This window comes from Peromyscus eremicus, chromosome X (assembly GCF_949786415.1).
Source record: "Peromyscus eremicus chromosome X, PerEre_H2_v1, whole genome shotgun sequence".
Classification (NCBI taxonomy): domain Eukaryota; kingdom Metazoa; phylum Chordata; class Mammalia; order Rodentia; family Cricetidae; genus Peromyscus; species Peromyscus eremicus.
In genome coordinates this window covers 133,433,558-133,455,635 of record NC_081439.1, presented here as the reverse complement: position 1 = coordinate 133,455,635, position 22,078 = coordinate 133,433,558, and the positions used below count along the sequence as shown (strand labels likewise).

General features: G+C 36.1%; 1 protein-coding gene across 5 annotated transcripts in view; it reads right to left on the bottom strand.

The window, feature by feature from the left end:
* Positions 1-220: 220 nt before the first annotated feature.
* LOC131899574 (phosphatidylinositol-binding clathrin assembly protein-like) overlaps positions 221-22,078 on the bottom strand; it is a 48,625-nt gene continuing 26,767 nt past the window's right edge. The window contains exons 10-14 of one of the 5 annotated variants that reach the window (XM_059251074.1): positions 17,233-17,354; positions 16,984-17,014; positions 8,053-8,179; positions 1,069-1,176; positions 221-355 (exon numbers count right to left, since the gene is read on the bottom strand). In XM_059251074.1, the coding sequence (XP_059107057.1) occupies positions 341-355; positions 1,069-1,176; positions 8,053-8,179; positions 16,984-17,014; positions 17,233-17,354 (403 nt within the window). In that variant the 3' untranslated portion in view covers positions 221-340. Of the gene's footprint in view, positions 356-1,068; positions 1,177-8,052; positions 8,180-8,291; positions 8,383-16,983; positions 17,015-17,232; positions 17,355-22,078 lie in introns of those variants that run through there. The other 4 variants (XM_059251076.1, XR_009376101.1, XM_059251077.1 and 1 more) reach the window with 4 other exon arrangements.

Below are 22,078 nucleotides of genomic sequence, written 5' to 3'. Positions count from 1 at the left end.
TCACACAGTGTGATCAAATATTCCACAACATTTTTATAGTATTTCAAAGGCAAGTTTTAAAGAAATTATCCAAACAAAAATTACAAGAACTTTTATATAATTTAACTTGTGCTAAAATACATGCTGCATAGAAAACTATTTTAATAGAGAAAATCAGGATAATTACTGAAACAAAATAGAGTACTTAATCTCTAAAATATTGAATTGAATAGCCTCAAGATTATCGAATGCCAGGGTTGTGTTTATTGAATTTGGAAGATGAGGATGATTCAGTTCAGTTCAGCCTGTTGAAAGATCATAATTTTTCCACTTGAATCTGAGTTCTTCTGCTTTGTTGCCTCTACTTGAACTGCATCTAAGTAAAAGAAAGCAAAAAATCTTTTATCATTTATACCTGTCTCCTTGGTTATAAAAATAAATTAAGAATATTTTATTTTTCTCATTATCTAATACCTGAAGCTTTGTTAGGCAGATGCTCAAGAATCAAAGCTAAAGATTGAAGAAAAACTTTGTTTTCTAGAAAACGGTACTCTGAGCCAATATACACTGACTGTGATGTTGAGTTTTTATCCTTTACACATTGATTAGTTGAAATTGTCCTCATCATTCACTACTCACTGTCCTGGAACCTTCCATCTTTGAATTGATTATCCCTTCTTCTGAGTTCCCATGTATGACTATTGCCTGGCTGTCTATTTTCTAAATCTTACCATTCATCTTTTTAATCAGTCCTCTGGAAAGGTATCTCTGAAATGTTGTCTAAATTACCTCCATCACTAATCATAGAATTGTTGAATGAATAAATGAATGGATGAATAAAAAGACCATTGAAAATAGAAGAATCCAGATGAAGTTTAATAACACAAGCTTATAAAGTTCTGTGCTAGGGAAGCACATTTTTGTATCTTTTTATGATACAGGAAATGATAAAATTAGTTTTATCTTTTACAAAAGAGTAATAATACAGAGAAATCTCTACTTTATAAAAATCCCATTATAAAACGAGGTCCTGCCTCCAATAATTTCTAATTTCTATCAAGGCTCTAAGCAACAACAGTTCAAATATACCTGGTAACCTGGGCGTCGAATGGGAAGATTGCTGGTCTTTAAATCATATTTAGTATAAATAATGGATCTAGATGACATTATGGGAGGAGATTCCATGGGAGTTGGAACCTATTAGTAAAAAAGAAAAGTGAAAACCTTGTTTTAATTGATTTTCTAATGCCATAGTACCAAGAGGACAGACAAGTGGCTGTTCTAATGTAAATATTACATTCAACTAATGCCAAGGGAAGGAAATGCCAAACACAAGGAAAACAATAAATCTGTAAAGGTGCTGCTAATGAAAGAGTGTAAGGGGGATGACTTAATGAATCATTCTCATAAGCAATAATGAATTAATCACAAAGTAAAGTATATAAAGAATTTGTCACAATAACAAAACTGCCATCTCTAGACTTAAAATAATCATAGAAAAAGAACAGAAATTTATATATTGGTATGCATATATCTTTGATGAAATATTTTAGTGTGAGTATAGGACCACTTTTGTAGGGTTAATGTGAAGGTTTTGTAAAGTTTATTGATCTAAGTAGTAAGGTAAGGAACAGGACAGGCACGTCAGGTCAAAGACATTCAAAGCTAAGGTATTTCTTCTATTTTCTGTCATTTTTCCCATGGCTTATTGTGTTCAAGGTTTCAAACATATCCAAAATATTTTAAAAAGGACATTTAAAGAAGAACAAATATAAAACAGCTATAAAGATCTCTCTCATTTTTGGTCAGAGGAGGTGAGATAGGTTCTTTCTCCATAGTCCAAACTAATCTCAAATTCTTGATTTTCCTGCCTTGGCTTTAAGTGCTGGCATTACAGGCCTGGCATTGGTCTTCATATTCATCAATAACAATGTTGTAAAGTGCAAGTTCACTAAGCATATGACTAATGAATACATTTCAAATTATAATATATTAAAACAATTGGAAAAATTAGTGTTCTGACAGGCTATAGATAGGTAGGGCTCTAATTCAATAAGATGAAGATTGATAATGTTTTTTGCTCTTAAAAAACACCTACAGTTGGGGCTGAAGTGATGAATCAGCTGTTAAGAGCACTTGCTGCTCTTGAAGAGCACCCACAGTTTGGTTCTCTGTACTCACATGGTTGCTCACAAGCACCTATGACTTCAGTTCCAGAGAATCTGATGCCCTCTTTTGGCCTCTACAGGCACCAGGCACACACATGGTGCACATTCATACATGCAGGTAAAATACTCATATACAAAAATAAATCCATTTTTTAATTTAAAAATTACTCAGCTGGGTGGTAGTGGTGGACACCTTTAATCCTAGCACTCAGGAGGCAGAGGCAGGCAGATGTCTGTGAGTTCAAGTCCAGCCTTGTCTATGGAGCAAGTTCCAGGACAGCCAAGGCTACACAGAGAAACCTTGTCTCAAAAAACCTGAAAGAAAGAAAGAAAGAAAGAAAGAAAGAAAGAAAGAAAGAAAGAAAGAAAGAAAGAGAAAAGGTAAAAAATAAAAATAAAAATGCCTACTATATATAAAATATAGGGGAAGTGGTGCAACTAGGTAGTGCACTCTGAAATACTACTTGTGGTAACTAGACTAGTCATATTAGAAGTACCTTTAGTCATAGAAGAATATATATATATATATATTGGCCAATGCTGGAGCTACTTTGTATGTGGTTCCCATCAACTCTACTTCCTGCACACCTTTGTGTGAAATAACTTGGCTTTTTATGTGTCCTTTACAGTTTCAGTCTGCAAACCATACTTCTGGCCTCAAGTTCTGTTATCCTAACTGATGCCCTTTTTAGTTAATGGTGCCTAATCTTGCATTTCCCACAATCCTTTTGGGATTTTTTTGTCCTGATCAACCATCCTTTCCTGTCAGTAAATTACAAAAGTTTAAATCATATTTATCATTTTTGGTATCTTGGAGTATTTCTTCTTCCCCAACATTCTGTACATAGGTACCTGCTGTGAAGTCAGTGCATAAGTACCTGGAGATTTTTCTTTGAAGAAAAGTTCCAATTACTATACATTTTCTACTAATATTTAATAAAAAATATACAGATTGTACTGCAGAACAACATCTCATCCAGTAATTGAGTGTATATACAACAGTGGCCCCACAAGATTATCTCAGTAATGTTAACATAATTTTCTAATTTTGTGTAAGCACACTATGATATTTGCATGACAAAACTGCCTAATGATACATTTCTCAAAATAAATTCCCCACTATTATGTAAGACATGATTATATTATAAGATACAGAAAATAGTATGCTACATAGTTAGTATTGAGAACAGATTCATACTGAGTTTTTTACAGTTAGGATAATGATCTTTCCTTGCACATGGCAGACATAGAATGTTTAAAGGCATCCAATTATTGTTAGTACTATCTTGGAAGCCAAAGAAGAGTTTAAAGTAGCTCAAATTTACTGAGGAGTAGGAATTCACTTGGAAAACAAGTGAAACACGCAGTTAGCTAAGAAGGAAGAAGCTATGACTCTTCTTTTGGCATCATATGAATAATAAAGCAAAATTATAGAAATAAAATTTTCAGCCACACCACCTCCAATAAATAAACTCCATTAATTTTTCAGTGTTCACTTAAAGTCTTTAGTTATACTATCTTTAGATGCATAATACAATGTAAAAATAAAGATAATATGACTTGCATCACAGCAGATGAAAGGCAAAGTAATATGAGCACAACAAGATGCATGGTTCTCAACCTTAATTAGAATTAATTTTAAAAGAACTAATTAATTCTGGACAATTGCAGTAAAAAGTCTCAATATTTTTCTTAGTTTTTGTCTATTCCTATGTAATATAACATGATATGTAATGACTTTTGAACGTTGACATACTCCAGAGTGCCGGGGATTATCCAGATGATCTTGAATAGGAAGGCAGAAATATCATTTCTCTGATCCTTCCCAAAGTACTCTTATTCCATGGCTTCTAATTTCACTACTTAAAATTCCTTCATACCAGAAATTTGTTGTGGAATAGAATATTTATTTAACTAAGTAAAGTTGTATTAAATTTGTTTGTGTTGCAGAATAATTGTTTAACTATGTGAAGATGAGTTGCATTTGTTTATTTGCATTTGTTTAACTATGTAAATATGTGTTCCTGTTTTACCTTCCTGCCTAAGGCACCTGATTGATGTGAATGGCCAATAGGTAGGCAGAGGAGGGATAGGTGGGGCTGGCAGGCAGAGAGAAAAGCAGCCAGCCAGGCATGGAGGAAGCACGAAAGCAGGATGGACAGTACGTAAATGAGGTAAATGAGCCTTGGGGCAGCACATAGATTAATAGAAATGGGATAATTTAAGTTAAAAAAACTAGCTAGAAACAAGTGTAAGCTAAGGCTGAGCATTCATATTAATAAATCTCCCTGTCATTATTTGGGGGCTGGTGGTCCAAGAAAGCCTGCTACAGAAATTGTGTGTGTGTGTGTGTGTGTGTGTGTGTGTGTGTACCAAACTAAAATTAATGAATAATTTTCATTACTAGTGCTAATATTCTGTAACTATGACAAGGCATTCATCATTAGACCTTGCTATTCAAACTGTAACTCATGGGCCATAAAAATCAACATCAGCTTGGCATAAATTTAGAGTCTCAATCTCTATTCCAGATCTATTGCATTTTAACAAGACCTCTAGGTGAATCATATGTAAATAAAAGCTTGACAATAATAACGAGAGGTAAACAAAGGATCTAAACATTCTTTCAAGGGAGAACTATTTCCATAATATTCCTAGATAATCTTCATTATTATTATTAGAAAATTCTCATTATCCTTGCTTCTTATTGCTTCCTATGTATATAATCTTCCCTAAGGGCTAAGGTGATAAAATGTAATTGTTTATGCTTCATATCATAATGGGAGGGAGGACTGTGCCACAAAATATCATCTATCATCATCTCCACCACTACCACCACCATCCATTGCACTTCTAGCTAATGTTTTTGAGTACTTATTATGACCTATGTACCATTCTGAGTATCTTACATGTATTACCTATTTAAATGTAGTAGTTTATTTTTACCACCTTATTTTAAATCATTTTAACAATTATATAAGGTAAGTGATGTTTTAATCTCTATTTTACAGGTAAGAAAACTGAGGCATAGAAAGATTATATGCCTTATCAAGATCACATACATTAAGAAAGCTTTGTCTTTTTTCAGACTCATAGAGTCTGAAACCATAGCCTGAACTCTTAACCACTATGACATAAATTCTTTCTGATCTACAGCTTGACAGCAAATACACTAAAATTACTTCCCTCTTAACTTTATGAAAGAATTAATTTTAAACATTCTCACATCAAAAAGAGTATGGTGGTTTGAAAGAAAAGACCCCCAAAGGGAGAGGCACTATTAGGAGGTGTGGCTCTGTTGGAGTAGGTGTGTCTTTATTGGAGGAAGTGTATTACTGTAGGGGTGAGCTTTGAGGTCTTCTATGATCAAGTTACTCCCAGTGAGACAGTCAACTTCCTGTTGCCTTCTGATCAATATGTAGCCAGCATCATGTCTGACTGCACGCCACCATGCTCCCCACCATAATGATAATAGACTTAACCTATGAAATGTAAGTGAGCCACCTCAACTAAATGTTTTCTTTATAAGAGTTGCTGTGGTTATGATGTCTCTTTACAGCAAACTTAGAAACCCTAACTAAGACAAAGAGTAATATGGCTAGGGATGTAGTAGTGATAGAGCATTTGCCTAGCCAGGATGAGGCCTTAGGTTCAATTCCCCGTATAAGAAAAATCTGTGGTAAGGTGGAGAGTATGTAAGTTATTTTGATTTATCCTTTCTATAATATATACATATGTGAAAACCTCACATTTTACTACATAAAATGTGCAATTATGATTTGTCAATTAAATAAATAACTTTGAAAGGATGAAATTTTGACCAATACTACAATATGGGTAAGCCTAAAGACATGTTGAGTGAAATAAGGCAGAGATAATACACAAGTATCATTTTGCAAAAGCCAAATATCTAAGAAAAAAAAAGATTTCTTTCCCATGATGGGGAGCTATGGCTCTATGAGGGCAAGGACAGCAAAATTGTTTTTCTTTAAATTCTCCATTTTATTAACACTTGAGACAATTGATATGACTCAATCATACAAGTGGGCAGTATCTACCTACGAGAGAAGGTAGCTGTTCATGAACTCAGATCAGCAACAACTTCCACTACTTGTGTATGGGTGGGTCTAACCCTAAGCACAGCAAAAACTCTGATTACCAAACCTTCTCCATAACATCTATCAAAAGATATATCAAAAAAGTAATAGTCAAATGTACATAACACAATTCAAACTTATTTGGCACATAAAGAGCTACCAAAAAATCTTAATTTGCACAGAAATAGACATTCAACATAGACTAATCAAAAAATGGCACATATCATAGAAAGACCTGACAAAGAGAAGAAAGTAACTATCATTATTTTTTTTGGGCTTTTTCAGATAGGGTCTTTTTCTAAAACCCTGGTCTAAAACTCATGTACTTCTTAGCCTACTGAGTGCTGGAGTTACAGGAAGAATCCCCCACACTGACTCATAAAAGGTATTTACTAAGTAATCATGAACACTCATGAATTAAAACATAAACCATCAACAAAGAAATACAAGATACAGAGGAAAAGCCAAATGGAAACTAAAAGTCAAAATGAAAATCAACAAAAAACCTCAATGAGGCCATATTCATCCTCCAGGCATAGCCTGGATCACATATCATATGATTTGGTTCAGTCTGGTGAGTTCCCTGTACTCTAGCCTGCCTGTGGCCTTCTCAATCTCCAGACCTACTCTGGGTGGCACATCCTGTATGCAGTCTGAGTTTGAGTCTGCCTGACCCTAGCCTGCCAGAGTGCCATATCCAACCTAAAGTCTTAACCCAAGCTCTACATCCTGTGCGTCAGCCCAGTCTGGGGAGTCCACCTAACTCTAGCCAACCTGTGCCATAACCAACCTCCAGGCCTAACCCAGGTCACACATCCTGTGTACTGGCCCAGCCTCAAGAGTCTATGAACTCTTGCATGCTCATACCATCCCAAAACTTCAGGCATTGTCTTGGTTGCACAGCCCGTACATGAGCCTAACCTGGTGAATGCTCAGGGCTCCAGCCCACCCACACCATTCTCACTCCCAGGCATAGCTCAGGTAGCATAGCCTGTACACTAGGCCAAGCAGAACCAGCTATTTATCCCATTCACATGCTAGGTTTCAAAACACAGTTGTCACTAAAGATTTAAAACAAAGGATTGTAGACTTGTGCAGTTCTGATATGGAAAAAGCTCTGGAAAACAAGTTTGTTATACTTGTGACAAACCCTTTTTGCTGCCAAATGTTACCTGAACCATAGTCACCTGAACCATATGAGGCATAGTTCAAAAATTCATACTCAGTCATGTTTGTATTTTTGCTCCAGTAATATTAATTTGTTTGATTGATATATGAAATTCCATTCTTCCTAAGGTATGATACACTTTGTGTATTTTCTAAAATGTAAAAACATTCTGCCAGTTGTTAACCAGTGACTTATAATTCACCTCATTTCTTTTTATGTCCTACTCAACTCTTTTATGAAATTAACCAACATTCCTTGTATAGTATCACACATTCATAAATTATCTATTTCAATATCATTGTTTGGTGATATGTCTAGCCATATGCAGAGCTCCTAGAAAATAGATTCAAGGTCCTAGTTTATTTTTTATTTCTACCATTCAGCACAGTGCCTGAACCTAACAGGTGATTAATAAACAGGGAAAAATAGTGGAAGACTCTGTGATGGGAAGAAATATCCTAAATTTGAATTTTCATGTTTTCATTTATGAAAGTTAAATATGTTTGAAATAAATATGAATGAAATACGTAAGAGCTGATTAAAAGAAATTTTCTTTCTATATTTACTTCCTTGATATAAGTTTTTATCTTTTACATATATATATCAAAATTTAAAAGAAATGATACAGCACAAATGTTACCATGCCGGGAACAAGTGGAATGGGCTTAGAATTCCAGATGGTTGATATACAGGTATAAGTATTTAACTCCCATTTTATTTCACCACTCATATTCACCTCTGAAGGCTGAGGCTCCTTCGTGTCAATTCTAATGATAAAATAATATCTTTAATAAATTAGATATTCACATACAAAAATCATTCCAGAATAGACTTCAATATAAACTTGATAACTATAAAATTACTTGCTATATTTTAGACCTTAAATGTCCCTCAAAGGACAATCTGTTGGAAGTCTTTCCTCCAGGCTGTAGCATTAGCAGGAGATGATAAAACCCTTATGAAGTGGAGGCTAGCAGAAAGAAGTAGATCAGAATACTTAATATCCAATCATCTCCAAGTGCCCTACTTCTCAACACTGCTGTACTGGGGACCAAGGCTTCAACATATAAGATGATTGGGTACACTTAAGGCACAAACTATAACGTGAGATTGTCAGCAGTTTCTTTTCTTTATTCTATGTCTGAGAGTTTTTGGTATTAAACACATCATACTTTTTTTTACAGTGAGTTGAAGGTCTTCCCTTTTACCCAGAGTTTAGAATTGAAATAATCTATTCTTTAAAGGTTAAAAAGTTCAACTGTAAATCTATGATACACTAGTAAGTCTTAATTCCTCCTCCTCCTCCTTTATCTCCTCCTCTTCTTGAAGTGCTTCTTCTTCCTCCTAGCTTTGAAGACAAAATCTTATATAACCCATGCTGGACTAGAATTTTCTCTGTAGCCCTGGTTTGCATAGAACTTGTGATCTTCCAGCATCTTAGAACTGGGATTAAAAACATGCAAGACTACACTTGAATATATCCTCTTTTTCAAATTAATCAGAGGCATTTAGTTTGAGGAATGTTATGAAGAAATAACTTTTGTATTTTTGTTTTCAATTTAATTTAGTTTTTATCATTACAAATTTTATATTCTAATTAATTTTATTTTTTTATTCATACTCCAACCCTGTTCCAGTTTGACCATCCCATTCCCTTATGTTCTCATCCTCCATCCCCTACCCTCTATTGCCTACCACTCATCTCCAGTTTACTCATGGAGGTATCTATTTCCCATTCCCAGGGCAATCCATGAGTCCTGCTTTGGGCCTTCCTTGTTAGCTAGCTTCTCTGGAGTTGTAGGTTGTAGTCTGGTTACCCTTTGATTTACATCTAGTCTGCACTTATAAGTGAGTACATGCCATGTTTGTCCTTCTGAGTCTGGGTTACCTCACTCAAGATGATCTTTTCTAGTTCCATCCATTTGCCTGCAAATTTCATGATATCATTGTTTTTCTCTGCTGAGTAGTACTCCACTGTGTATATGTACCACATTTTCTTTATCCATTCTTCAGTTGAGGGTCATCTAGGTTGTTTCCAGGTTCTGGCTATTATGAATAATGCTGCTATGAACATAGTTGAGCAAGTGTACTTATGGTATGATTGAGCATTCCTTGGATATGTGCCCAAGAGTGGTATAGGTGGGTCTTGAGGAAGGTTGATTCTCAATTATCTGAGAAACCACCATACTGATTTCCAATGTGGCTGTGTAAGTTTGCACTCCCACCGACAGTGGAGGAGTGTACCCCTTGCTCCACATCTTCTCCAACATAAGCTATCTTCAGTGTTGTTGATCTTAGCCATTCTGACAGATGTAAGATGGTATCTCAGAGTCCTTTTGATTTGCATTTCCCTGATGACTAAGGATGTTGAGCAATTCCTTAAATGCCTTTCAGCCATTCGAGATTCTTCTGTTGAGAATTCTCTGTTTAAACCTGTATCCCAATTGGATTATTTGGTATTTTGCTGTCTAGTTTCTTGAGTTCTTTATATATTTTGGAGATCAACCCTCTGTCAGATGTTGGGTTGGTGAAGATATTTTCCCATTCTGTAGGCTGTCGTTTTGTTTTATCTACTGTGTCCTTAGCCTTACAGAAGCTTATCAGTTTCAGGAGGTCCCATTAATTAATTGTTGCCCTCAGTGTCAGTGCTATTGGTGTTATAGTTAGGAAGTAGTCTCCTGTGCCAATGGGTTCAAGACTACTTCCTACTTTCTCTTCTATAAGGTTCTTCAGTGTAACTGGATTTATGTTGAGTTCCTTGATCCACTTGGACTTGAATTTTGTGAATGGAGATAGATATGGATCTATTTGCAGTCTTCTACATGTTGACATGCAGTTATGCCAGCACCATTTGTTGAAGATGCTTTCTTTTTTCCATTTACAATTTTGGCTTCTTTGTCAAAAAGCAAGTGTTCATATGTGTGTGGGTTAATGTCAGGGTCTTCAACTGGATCCCATTGGTCCACATGTCAGCTTTTATGCCAATACCAAGCTGTTTTTATTACTATAGCTCTATAGTAGAGCTTGAGGTCAGGGATGGTGATGTCTCCAGAAGTTGCTTTATTGTACAGGATTCTTTTAGCTATTCTGGGTTTTTTGTTTTTCCAAATCAAGTTGAGTATTGATCTTTCCAGGTCTGTGAAGAATTGTGTTGGGATTTTGATGGGGATTGCATTGAATCTGTAGATTGCTTTTGGTAAGATGGTCATTTTTACTATGTTAATCATACCTATCCACGAGCATGGGAGATCTTTCCATTTTCTGATATCTTCTTCGATTTCTTTCTTCAGAGACTTGAAGTTCTTGTCATACAGGTCTTTCATTTGTTTAGTTAGAGTTACTCCAAGGTATTTTCTATTACTTGTGGCTATTATAAGGGGTGATGTTTCTCTGATTTCTTTCTCAGCACATTTATCATTTGTATATAGGATGGCTACTGATTTTTTGAGTTAACCTTGTATCCTGCCGTATTACTGTGGTGGTATTGTGTTCCCCAAAATATTGTGCACCCCAATAAACTTATCTGGGGTCAGAGAACAGAACAGCCACTAGACAGAGGCTAGAAAATGGTGGCACTCATGCCTTTAATCCTAGGATTCCAGAGGCAGAAATCCCTCTGGATCTCTGTGAGTTCAAGGCCGCATTGGAAACAGCCAGGCATGGTGACACATGCCTTTAATCCCAGAAAGTGAGCCTTTAATCCCAGGGAGTGATGGCAAAAAGCATAAAAGTATATAAGGAGTGAAAACCAGGAACTAGGCTGGTTAATCTTCCAGGCTTTCAAGAAGCAGTTCAGCTGAGATTCATTCTGGATGAGGACACAGAGGCTTCCAGTCTGAGGAAACAGGATCACCTGAGGAATTGGCGAGGTGAGGAAGCTGTGGCTTGTTCTGCTTCTCTGATCTTCCAGCTCCAGTACCTGGCTCCAGGTTTGTTTTCATTAATAAGACCTTTTAAGATTCATGCTACACATTACTGAAGGTGTTTATCAGCTGTAGGTGTTCCCTGGGAGAATTTTTGGGGTCACTTATGTATACTATCATATCATCTGCAACTAGGGAAAGTTTCACTTCTTTCTTTCCAATTTTCATCACCTTGATCTCCTTTTGTTTTCTTACTGCTCTAGCTAGAACGTCAAGTACTATATTGAATAAATATGGAAAGAGCAGACAGCCTTGTCTTGTTCCTGATTTTAGTGGAATTGCTTTGAGTTTCTCTCCATTTAATTTGATGTTGGCTGTTGGCTTTATTATGTTTAGGTATGTTTCTTGTATTCTTGTTCACTCCAAGATCTTTATCATGAAGGGGTGCCAGATTTTGCCAAATGCTTTTTCAGCATCTTATGAGACGACCATGAGTTTTTATTCTTTCAGTTTGTTTATATGGTGTATTACATTGACAGATTTTCATATATTGAACTATCCTTGCATCTCTGGGATGAAGACTACTTGGTCATGGTGGATAATTTTTTTGATGTGTTCTTGGATTCAGTTTGCCAATGTTTTATTGAGTATTTTTGCATCAATGTTTATGAGGGAGATTGGTCTGTAATTCTCTTTCTTTGTTGCATCTTTGTGTGGTTTGGGTATCAGAGTAATTGTAGCCTCATAAAAAGAGTTTGGTAGGGTTTCTTCTGTTTCTATTGTATGGAACAATTTGAAGAGTATTGGTATTAGTTCTTCTTTGAAAATCTGGTAGAATTCTGTGCTGAAACCATCTGGTCCTGGGCTTTCTTTGGTTGGGAGACTATTAATGACTGTTTCTATTTCCTTAGGGGTTATTGGTCTATTTAAATAGTTTATCTGGTCTTGATTTAACTTTGGTATGTGGTACCTATCCAGAAAATTGTCCATTTCTTTTAGATTTTCCAATTTTGTGGAGTACTGGTTTTTGAAGTATGACCTGAGGATTCTCTGGATATCCTCATTGTCTGTTGTTATGTCTCCCTTTTCATTTCTGATTTTGTTAATTTGGATGTTCTCTCTCTGCCTTTTCATTTAGTTTGGATAAGGGCTTGTCTATCTTGTTGATTTTCTCAAAGAACCAACTCTTTGTCTCACTGTTTCTTTGTTCACTGTTCCTTTTTTTGTTTCTATTTTATTGATTTCAGCCCTCAATTTGATTATTTCCTGGCCTCTACTTCTCCTTGGTGAGTTTGCTTTTTCTTGTTCTAGAGCTTTCAGTTGTGCTGTTAGGTCACTAGTGTGAGATTTCTCCAACTTCTTTATGTGGGCATTTAGTGCTATGAACTTTCCTCTTAGCACTGCTTTCATAGTGTCTTATAAGTTTTGATATGTTGTACATTCATTTTCATTGAATTCTAGGAAGTCTTTAATTTCTTTATTTCTTGCTCGACCCAGTGGTGATTCAGTTGAGCATTATTCAGTTTCCATGAGTTTGTAGACTTTCTGTAATTTACATTTTTGAATTCTAACTTTAAGCCATAGTGGTCTGATAAAATACAGGAAGTTATTCCATTTTTTTTTTGAGATTTGCTTTGTGACTAAGTATGTGGTTTTAGAGAAGGTTCCATGGGTAGCTGAGAAGAACGTATATATATTTTTTTCTTAGGGTGGAATGTTCTGTAGATATTAAGTCCATTTGAGTCATAACATCTGTTAGGTCCCTTAATTCTCTGTTAAGAATTTGTCTGGCAGATCTGTCCATTGGTGAGAGTGGGATGTTGAAGTCTCCCAGTATTAATGTGTGGGGTTTGATGTGTGGTTTATGCTTTAGTAATGTTTCTTTTACAAATATGGGTGCCCTTGTATTTGGGACATGAATGTTCAGAATTTAAATTTCATCTTGGTGGATCTTTCCTGTGATGAGTATGTAATGTTCTTCTCGATCTCTCTTGATTAATTTTAGTTTGAAGTCTATTTTGATAGATATTAGGATGTCTACACCAGCTTGCTTCTTAAGTCCATTTGATTGGAAAGGCTTTTCCCAGTCTTTTACTCTGATGCAGTGTCTGTCTTTGAAGTTGAGGTATGTTTCTTGTATGCAGCAAAAGGATGGATCCTGTTTTCATATCCATTCTGTTAGCCTGTGTCTTTTTGTAGGTGAATTGAGTCCATTGATATTAATGGATATTAATGACCAGTGATTGTTAATTCCTGTTATCTTTTGGTGGTAGTTGTAGATGTAATCAACCGTCTTATTAAACACAGAGCCAATTCAGAGAAGAAAGCCAAGAGGTCAGAGCTAAGAGCCTTACTCTTCCTGCTTCTGCCAAGAGAGCTCTCCGAAGAGGGGCTACTTCCTGTGTGTATGTCTTTATATAGTCTAGCTGTTCTGCCTTCTCATTGGTTGTAAACCCAAACACGTGACTGCCTCGTCACTGCCTGTATGTACTGCCCTCCAGGTCCTTAAAGGCGTGCGCCACCACCGCCACGCACTTGCTATGTCTCTAATAGCTCTGACCCCCAGGCAACTTTATTTATTAACATACAATTAAAATCACATTTCAGTACAAGTAAAATACCACCACAGGTAGTGTTTTTAATTCCTTCTTTGGTATTTTTTTGGTGTGGGATTATCTATTACCTTTGTTTTCAAGGGTGTATCTGAATTCCTTAGGTTGGAATTTTCCTTCTAGTGCTTTCTGTAGGGCTGGATTTGTAAATAGATATTGTTTAAATCTGGTTTTGTCTTGGAATGTCTTGTTCACTCCATCTATGGAGATTGAAGGTTTTGCTGAGTATATCAGTCTAGGATGGCATCTGTGGCCTCTTAATGTCTGTATCACATCTGTTCCCGACCTTCTAGCTTTCAGAGTATCCATTGAGAAGTCAGGTGTTATTTTAATGGGTCTGCCTTTATAAGTCACTTGGCCTTTTTCCTTTGCTGCTTTTAATATTCTTTCTTTATTCTGTATGTTCAATGGTTTAATTATTATGTGGCAAAGGGACTTTTTTTTGGGGGGGGGTCTTGTCTATTTGGTGTTCTATAAAAGCTTCTTGTATCTTCATAGGTATTTCCTTCTTTAAGTTGGGAAAGTTTTCTTCTATGATTTTGTTGAATATATTTTCTGTGCCTTTAAGTTGGTGTTCTTCTCCTACTTCTATCCCTATTATTCTTAGGTTTGGTCTTTTCATGGTGTCCCAGATTTCCTGGACATTTTGTGTTATGACTTTTTTGGCTTTGGTGTTTTCTTTGACTGACAAATCTATTTCCTCTATTGTATCCTCTACACCAGAGATTCTCTCTTCCATCTCTTGTATTCTGTTGGTTACGCTTGCATCTCTATTTCCTGTTCATTTACTCAGATTTTCTATTTCCAGCATTCCCTCTGTTTTTGTCTTCTTCATTGTTTCTGTTTCACTTTTCAGGTCTTGAACTGTTTCCTTCACATGTTTAATTGCTTTTTCATGGTTTTCTTGGCTTTCTTTAAGGGATTTGTTGATTTCTTCAAATTTTTTGTTTGTATTTTCCTCAATTTCTTTAAGGGAATTTTTCATTTCTACTTTAAAGGCCTCTATCATCTTCATAAAGTTATTTTTAAGGGTGCTTTCTTCTGCTTCTTCTATGTTGTGATGTCCAGGTTTTGCTGTTGTAGAACTACTAGGTTCTAGTGATGCCACATTTTTATGTTGTTATATGTATTTTTGCACTGGTGTCTACCCATCTCTTTCTCCAATAGGTGCAAGAGGTGCCTGTGTCTGAGTGAGCTGCTATTGGTCCAATCTGTGCTTGCTATGTCTGTATCTCAGGGGATCCCTCTAGGTCCAAACTTAACTCTTGGTCTAATTGGAGCTGTCAGATTCTGTATTTCAGGGAGCTGTTCTTGGTCCAATCCTAGCTAGCCGGTTCTGTGGCTCAGGGTGCTGCTCTTATCAGGGCTCTTGGTCCAGTCAGAGCTAGCAGATTCTGTGTCTCAGGAAGCCTCTCTTGGTCCAATGAGAGCTGGTGGATTCCATGTCTCAGGAAGCCACTGTGGTCGCAGGAGGATGGGTATTGGCGTAGGGCATGGGTCTTGTAGTTTGCAGGGTCCATTGGGGGGGTTTTGGTGAGGAAGCCTGCCCTCAGGAGTTTTCCCTGCTGGCCAGCAACTGGGGCAGAGATGGGTGGGGATTCCCAGGACTGGTTATGTCCCAGGGCCTGGGTCCTACAGGCAGGAATCTCTCTAATTAATTTTATAATTTTCCACCTTCTTAAGGAAAAAGTTAAAACAATTTTAAGCGAAAACATAAAAAATAGTTTCTTTTTTTCCTTTCAATTTTAGTTCTCCTTAGCTTTCATATGATGATTGCTTCTTTATTTATTATTAAAAAGCTGGGCATGACACACACCTATAATCCCAACACATAGGGGGTAAGGCCAGGAGAATCAGTTTAAGGTCAGTTTCAGGTACATAATGAGTTCAAAGCCAGTATACACTACATAAAATCTTGTCTTTAAAAATCAGAATAAGAGGGCTGGAGAGATGGCTCAGAGGTTAAGAGCACTGGCTGCTCTTCCAGAGGTCCTGAGTTCAATTTCCAGCACAACTGTTTATAGTGGGATCTGATGCCCACTTTTGGCATAAAGTTGTATATGCAGATAGTGCACTCATTCATAAAATAAATAAATCTTTAAAAAACAGGCTAAAACACTGCCTTTAGATAGTTAATAAATTTCCTTTGATTTCCTCATCAAGATAACTGTATTTTTTAAGGTTTTAAGTAACCAAGGTTTTCACAGTGAGTTACTATTATTTAGTTCTAATTTTATTGTATGATGAAAGAATGCATCTTGTAAAACTCTTTATTTAAATATTTTTAAGACAGAAAAATATAGCATTGCTTTGAAGAAAATGAAGATTCATACATGTGCATTAAAACTTGTTAGTAATATTTATTATATTTTATTGAAATCCTTGTCTTTGCTTATCATCTCTTTTAGATCTGCTCAATAATGAAAAGAAGTTTGAAATTGCCCATTATGGTCTTATTTTTCTCAAGCTCTCCATATATTTGTAATAATTTTGCTACACATATATAGCTCAGAAAATACGGTATTAATATTTTATACCTTCAGAAATACTGCCTTTTACTATTATGTGATAGTCCTCTCCATCCTGTGTAGTCTCCTTAGCTTGTCTTCAGTCTTACATCTCATATTATTAGTTGTTAATTATCTCCCTTACTTCAGTTCCATTCACTAGGTGGTTTTGACTGAAATTTTAGGTGTTTACTATTTGAATTAACATTACTTCTCTTATGATCTTTAGGAATTCCAGCTAATAATGTTATTGTCTTTGCTTGAAAATAAGCATCATTAATTTAATATACTTTATGTTACAAAAGAAAATAATTAAGGATACAAAGAACAATGAAGAGTGTCAATATTTATAACATACATTGAAAAATTAGAATATTTAAATGAACTGGAAGGAATTGTGAGAGAGTAGGAAGAAATTCTACAAAGAATATTGTTGATTGTACATAACAAATAATGTTTTCATTCTAATCACTTAAGAACTCTGCATGTTACAGCTTTCTGACAAATTTGTACCTAACTTGAAAATTATTTTCTAGTTGTTAGTCTTGTCTCTTTCTACTATATATGTTTTTGAATAATAAAAACTTACTCATTAATGGGGCTTTCTCCAAAGGTATGATCTGTTTCATGAAACAAACACAAATTTTATATCATTTCATATGCATATACTTTAAATTCATTAAAATATTCATTGTAAAAATAGATGATTACAGCTGGGGGTGGTGGCACACACATTTAATCTCAGAACTCAGAGAAAGGAGGCAGAGGCAGGTGAAACTATAAATTCTAGACGAATCAAGAGCACACAGTAAGACTTTGTCTCAAAAAATATTCTTACTTCCTACAAGTGAGCCATCCAAGTTGTTTGCTGTGACTTTTTCACCTTGCTGTTTGTCTCCAACAGATTTGCAAGCTTGTGAAAATAATGGTAGTTGTAACAAATTATGTGGACAAAATAACCTGAAAATAAGAGAAAAAAAAAGCATAAACTAAATATGTGTCAGTACAGTAATGCCATTTATGTGTGTACCCATTACAAATGAATAAGACTTCAAATTAAAGGTAAATGAATATAAATAAAGGGATATTTAATTATTCATTATATAAATTTGATCAAGTACTTGTTACATGACAAAAACTGTACTGGGTGCTAAAGGCATGACAGTGAACAAAATAAATGTTAGAATAAAAAGCTTCCTTCCCATAGTTTTATTGTATTTGAGACAGAAAATAACCAAGAAAAGTATTTTTGTGATGTTAGTGATTAGGAGTAAAGAAAAGGACATCAAGGAATGGGATATGATATGTTTTTCAAAATTACACATTTATTTTGTGGAGGGATGCTGTGGGATGGTCTGTATGTCAAATGCTCTGATTGGTCAATAAATAAAACACTGATTGGCCAGTGGTCAGGCAGGAAGTATAGGTGGGACTAACAGAGAGGAGAACTGAGAGAACAGGAAGGTGGGAGGAGACACTGCCAGCCGCTGCCATGACAAGCAGCATGTGAAGATGCTGGTAAGCCATGAGCCACGTGGCAAGGTATAGATTTACAGAAATGGATTAATTTAAGATATAAGAACAGTTAGCAAGAAGCCTGGCACGGCCATACAGTTTGTAACCAATATAAGTCTCTGTGTTTACTTGGTTGGGTCTGAGCAGCTGTGGGACTGACTGGTGACAGAGATTTGTCCTGACTGTGGGCCAAGCAGGAAAACTCTAGCTGCAGGGGGAATATATGCATGTATGCCATGGCACATGTGTGAAGGTCAAAGGACAACTTGCAGGGAGTCAGTTCTCTCCTTCTACCATGTGGGCTCTGGAAATTGTACTCAGGGTGTCTGACTTGGTAGCAAGTACCTATAGCCACTGAAACATCTCACCACAGGCTTAGAATGAAATTTGTTTATGGAAATCTGTCCAATAATGAGAAATGTGGTTTAGAATAACTCATTATAATGGTAATTTATCAAGTTGTCTGTGTATTTCTAAGGTTTTTTTTTTTTAGTATATTTAGGTTAATGCATGACATAATTGAATTTTGTATAGGAAAAGCTGAGAGGGGTACTTGTAAGTTAAAGACAGAATATGAGACAGTGAACAACAGAAAGATGATGGGTCATGAGTAAAAGCCTCAAGGAAAGAATATGTATGGTATGAAGAACATAGAGGAAAACACTGTTCCTGGAATTGCAATGATCAAAAGGATCATAAAGGCAACTGTAGAGTGGGTGTGGCTAGATCATTGAGGGACTTTTTAAGGAATCTGGCTTTTATTCTGAGACAATCATCTCAGCCAACTTCATTAAGATGGAGAAGCCATTGGATGGATTTGAATAGAGAATAGATATAATGTAGCCTATATTAATAAAGTCATTATGCTGTATAAACAATGGCCTGCAGTAAGTATGGGAGAAGCAATAACTCAATAGAATAACCAAAAGAATATTAGAAGTCTTCTATATAGAGCCTAAAATATGGTTACTAACACAAATTTAGTGTCTCCCACCTCTAGGACCTAGGCCCTGGGACACAGTCAGGCCCCGGGAATCAACAACCATCTCTGCCCCAGTTGCTGGCCAACAGGGAAGACTCCTGAGGGCAGGCTCCCCCATCAATACCCACCATCAGACCTTGCAATCCACAAGATCCATGCCCTACTCCAAACAAACCCATCACCCTGCAACCCCAGTGTCTTCCTGAGACACATAATCTGCCAGCTCTCATTGGACCAAGAGATCTCATTGGACAGTGAGCTCTCATTGGACAAAGAGAGGATTCCTGAGACATAGAATCCACCAGCTCTGACTGGACAAAGAGCCCTGATAAGACTGAGAACAATACCCTGAGACACAATCAGCCAACTTGGATTGGACCAAGAGCAGCTCCATGAGACACAGGGAATCTGCTAGCTCTAATTAGACCAAGAGCTACGATTGAATCAATAGTGGCCCCATGAGACACAGACACAGCAAGCACAGACTGAACCAATAGCAGCTCCCACAAACACAGGCACTTCTTGCATCTATTGGAGGAAGAGATGGAAAGACACCAGTGTAAAAATACATACAAAAACATAAAGAGCAATATGGCATCACCAGAACCTAGTAGTTCTACAACAGCAAAACCTGGACATCACAACATAGAAGAAGCAGAAGAAAGCACCCTTAAAAATAACTTTATGAAGATGATAGAGGCCTTTAAAGTAGAAATGAAAAATTCCCTTAAAGAAATTGAGGAAAATACAAACAAAAAATTTGAAGAAATCAACAAATCCCTTAAAGAAAGCCAAGAAAACCATGAAAAAGCAATTAAACATGTGAAGGAAACAGTTCAAGACCTGAAAAGTGAAACAGAAACAATGAAGAAGACAAAAACAGAGGGAATGCTGGAAATAGAAAATCTGAGTAAATGAACAGGAAATAGAGATGCAAGCGTAACCAACAGAATACAAGAGATGGAAGAGAGAATCTCTGGTGTAGAGGATACAATAGAGGAAATAGATTTGTCAGTCAAAGAAAACACCAAAGCCAAAAAAGTCATAACACAAAATGTCCAGGAAATCTGGGACACCATGAAAAGACCAAACCTAAGAATAATAGGGATAGAAGTAGGAGAAGAACACCAACTTAAAGGCACAGAAAATATATTCAACAAAATCATAGAAGAAAACTTTCCCAACTTAAAGAAGGAAATACCTATGAAGATACAAGAAGCTTTTATAGAACACCAAATAGACAAGACCCCCCCCAAAAAAAAGTCCCTTTGCCACATAATAATTAAACCATTAAACATACAGAATAAAGAAAGAATATTAAAAGCAGCAAAGGAAAAAGGCCAAGTGACTTATAAAGGCAGACCCATTAGAAAAACACCCAACTTCTCAATGGATACTCTGAAAGCCAGAATGTCTGGGACAGATGGAATGCAGACACTAAGAGACCATGGATGCCAACCTAGACTGATATACACAGAAAAAATTTCAATCACCATGGATGGAGTGAACAAGACATTCCAAGACAAAACCAGATTTAAACAATATCTATCCACAAATCCAGCCCTACAGAAAGCACTAGAAGGAAAATTCCAACCTAAGGAATTCAGATACACCCTTGAAAACACAGGCAATAGATAATCCAACACCAAAAAATACCAAAGAAGGAATTAAAAACACTACCACAAAAAGATAACAGGAATTAACAATCACTGGTCATAAATATCCATTAATATCAATGGACTCAATTCACCTACAAAAAGAAACAGGCTAACAGAATGGATATGAAAACAGGATCCATCCTTTTGCTGCATACAAGAAACATAACTCAACTTCAAAGACAGACACTGCATCAGAGTAAAAGACTGGGAAAAGCCTTTCCAATCAAATGGACTTAAGAAGCAAGCTGGTGTAGACATCCTAATATCTATCAAAATAGACTTCAAATTAAAATCAATCAAAAGAGATCAGGACTGACATTATATATACATCATAGGAAAAATGCACCAAGATGAAGTCTCAATTCTGAACATTCATGTCCCAAATACAAAGGCACCCACATTTGTTAAAAAAACATTACTAAAGCTTAAATCATACATCACACCCCACACATTAATACTTGGAGACTTCAACACCCCACTCTCACCAATGGACAGATCTGCCAGACTGAAACTTAACAGAGAAATAAGGGACCTAACAGATGTTATGGCTCAAATGGATTTAATAGATATCTACAGAACATTCCACCCTAACAAAAAAGAATATACGTTCTTCTCAGCACCCCATGGAACCCTGTCTAAAATCGACCACATGCTTGGTCACAAAGCAAATCTCAACAGATACAAAAAATTGGAATAACTTCCTGTATCTTATTGGACCACCATGACTTAAAGTATGATTTCAACAATAACGAAAATTACAGAAAGCCTACAATCTCATGGAAACTGAATAATTGTCAACTGAATCACCAAGGTGTCAAGGAAGAAATAAAGAAAGAAATTAAAGACTTCCTAGAATTCAATGAAAATGAAAGTACAACATACTCAAACTTATGGGACACTATGAAAGCAGTTCTAAGAGGAAAATTCATAGCACTAAATGCCCACATAAAGAAGTTGGAGAAATCTCACACTAGTGACCTAACAGCACAACTGAAAGCTCTAGAACAAGAAGAAGCAAAGTCACCCAGGAGGAATAAACACCAGGAAATAATCAAATTGAGAGTTTGAACCAATAAAATAGAAACAAAGAGAACAATACAAAGAATCAATGAAACAAAGAGTTGGTTCTTTGAGAAAATCAACAAGATAGACAAGCCCTTATCCAAACTAAATGAAAAGGCAGAGAGAGAACATCCAAATTAACAAAATCAGAAATGAAAAGGGAGACATAACAACAGACAATGAGGATATCCAGAGAATCCTCAGGTCATACTTCAAAAACCAGTACTCCACAAAATTGGAAAATCTAAAAGAAATGGACAATTTTCTGGATAGGTACCACATACCAAAGTTAAATCAAGACCAGATAAACTATTTAAATAGACCAATAACCCCTAAGGAAATAGAAACAGTCATTAATAGTCTCCCAACCAAAGAAAGCCCAGGACCAGATGGTTTCAGCACAGAATTCTACCAGATTTTCAAAGAAGAACTAATACCAATACTTTTCAAGTTGTTCCACATAATAG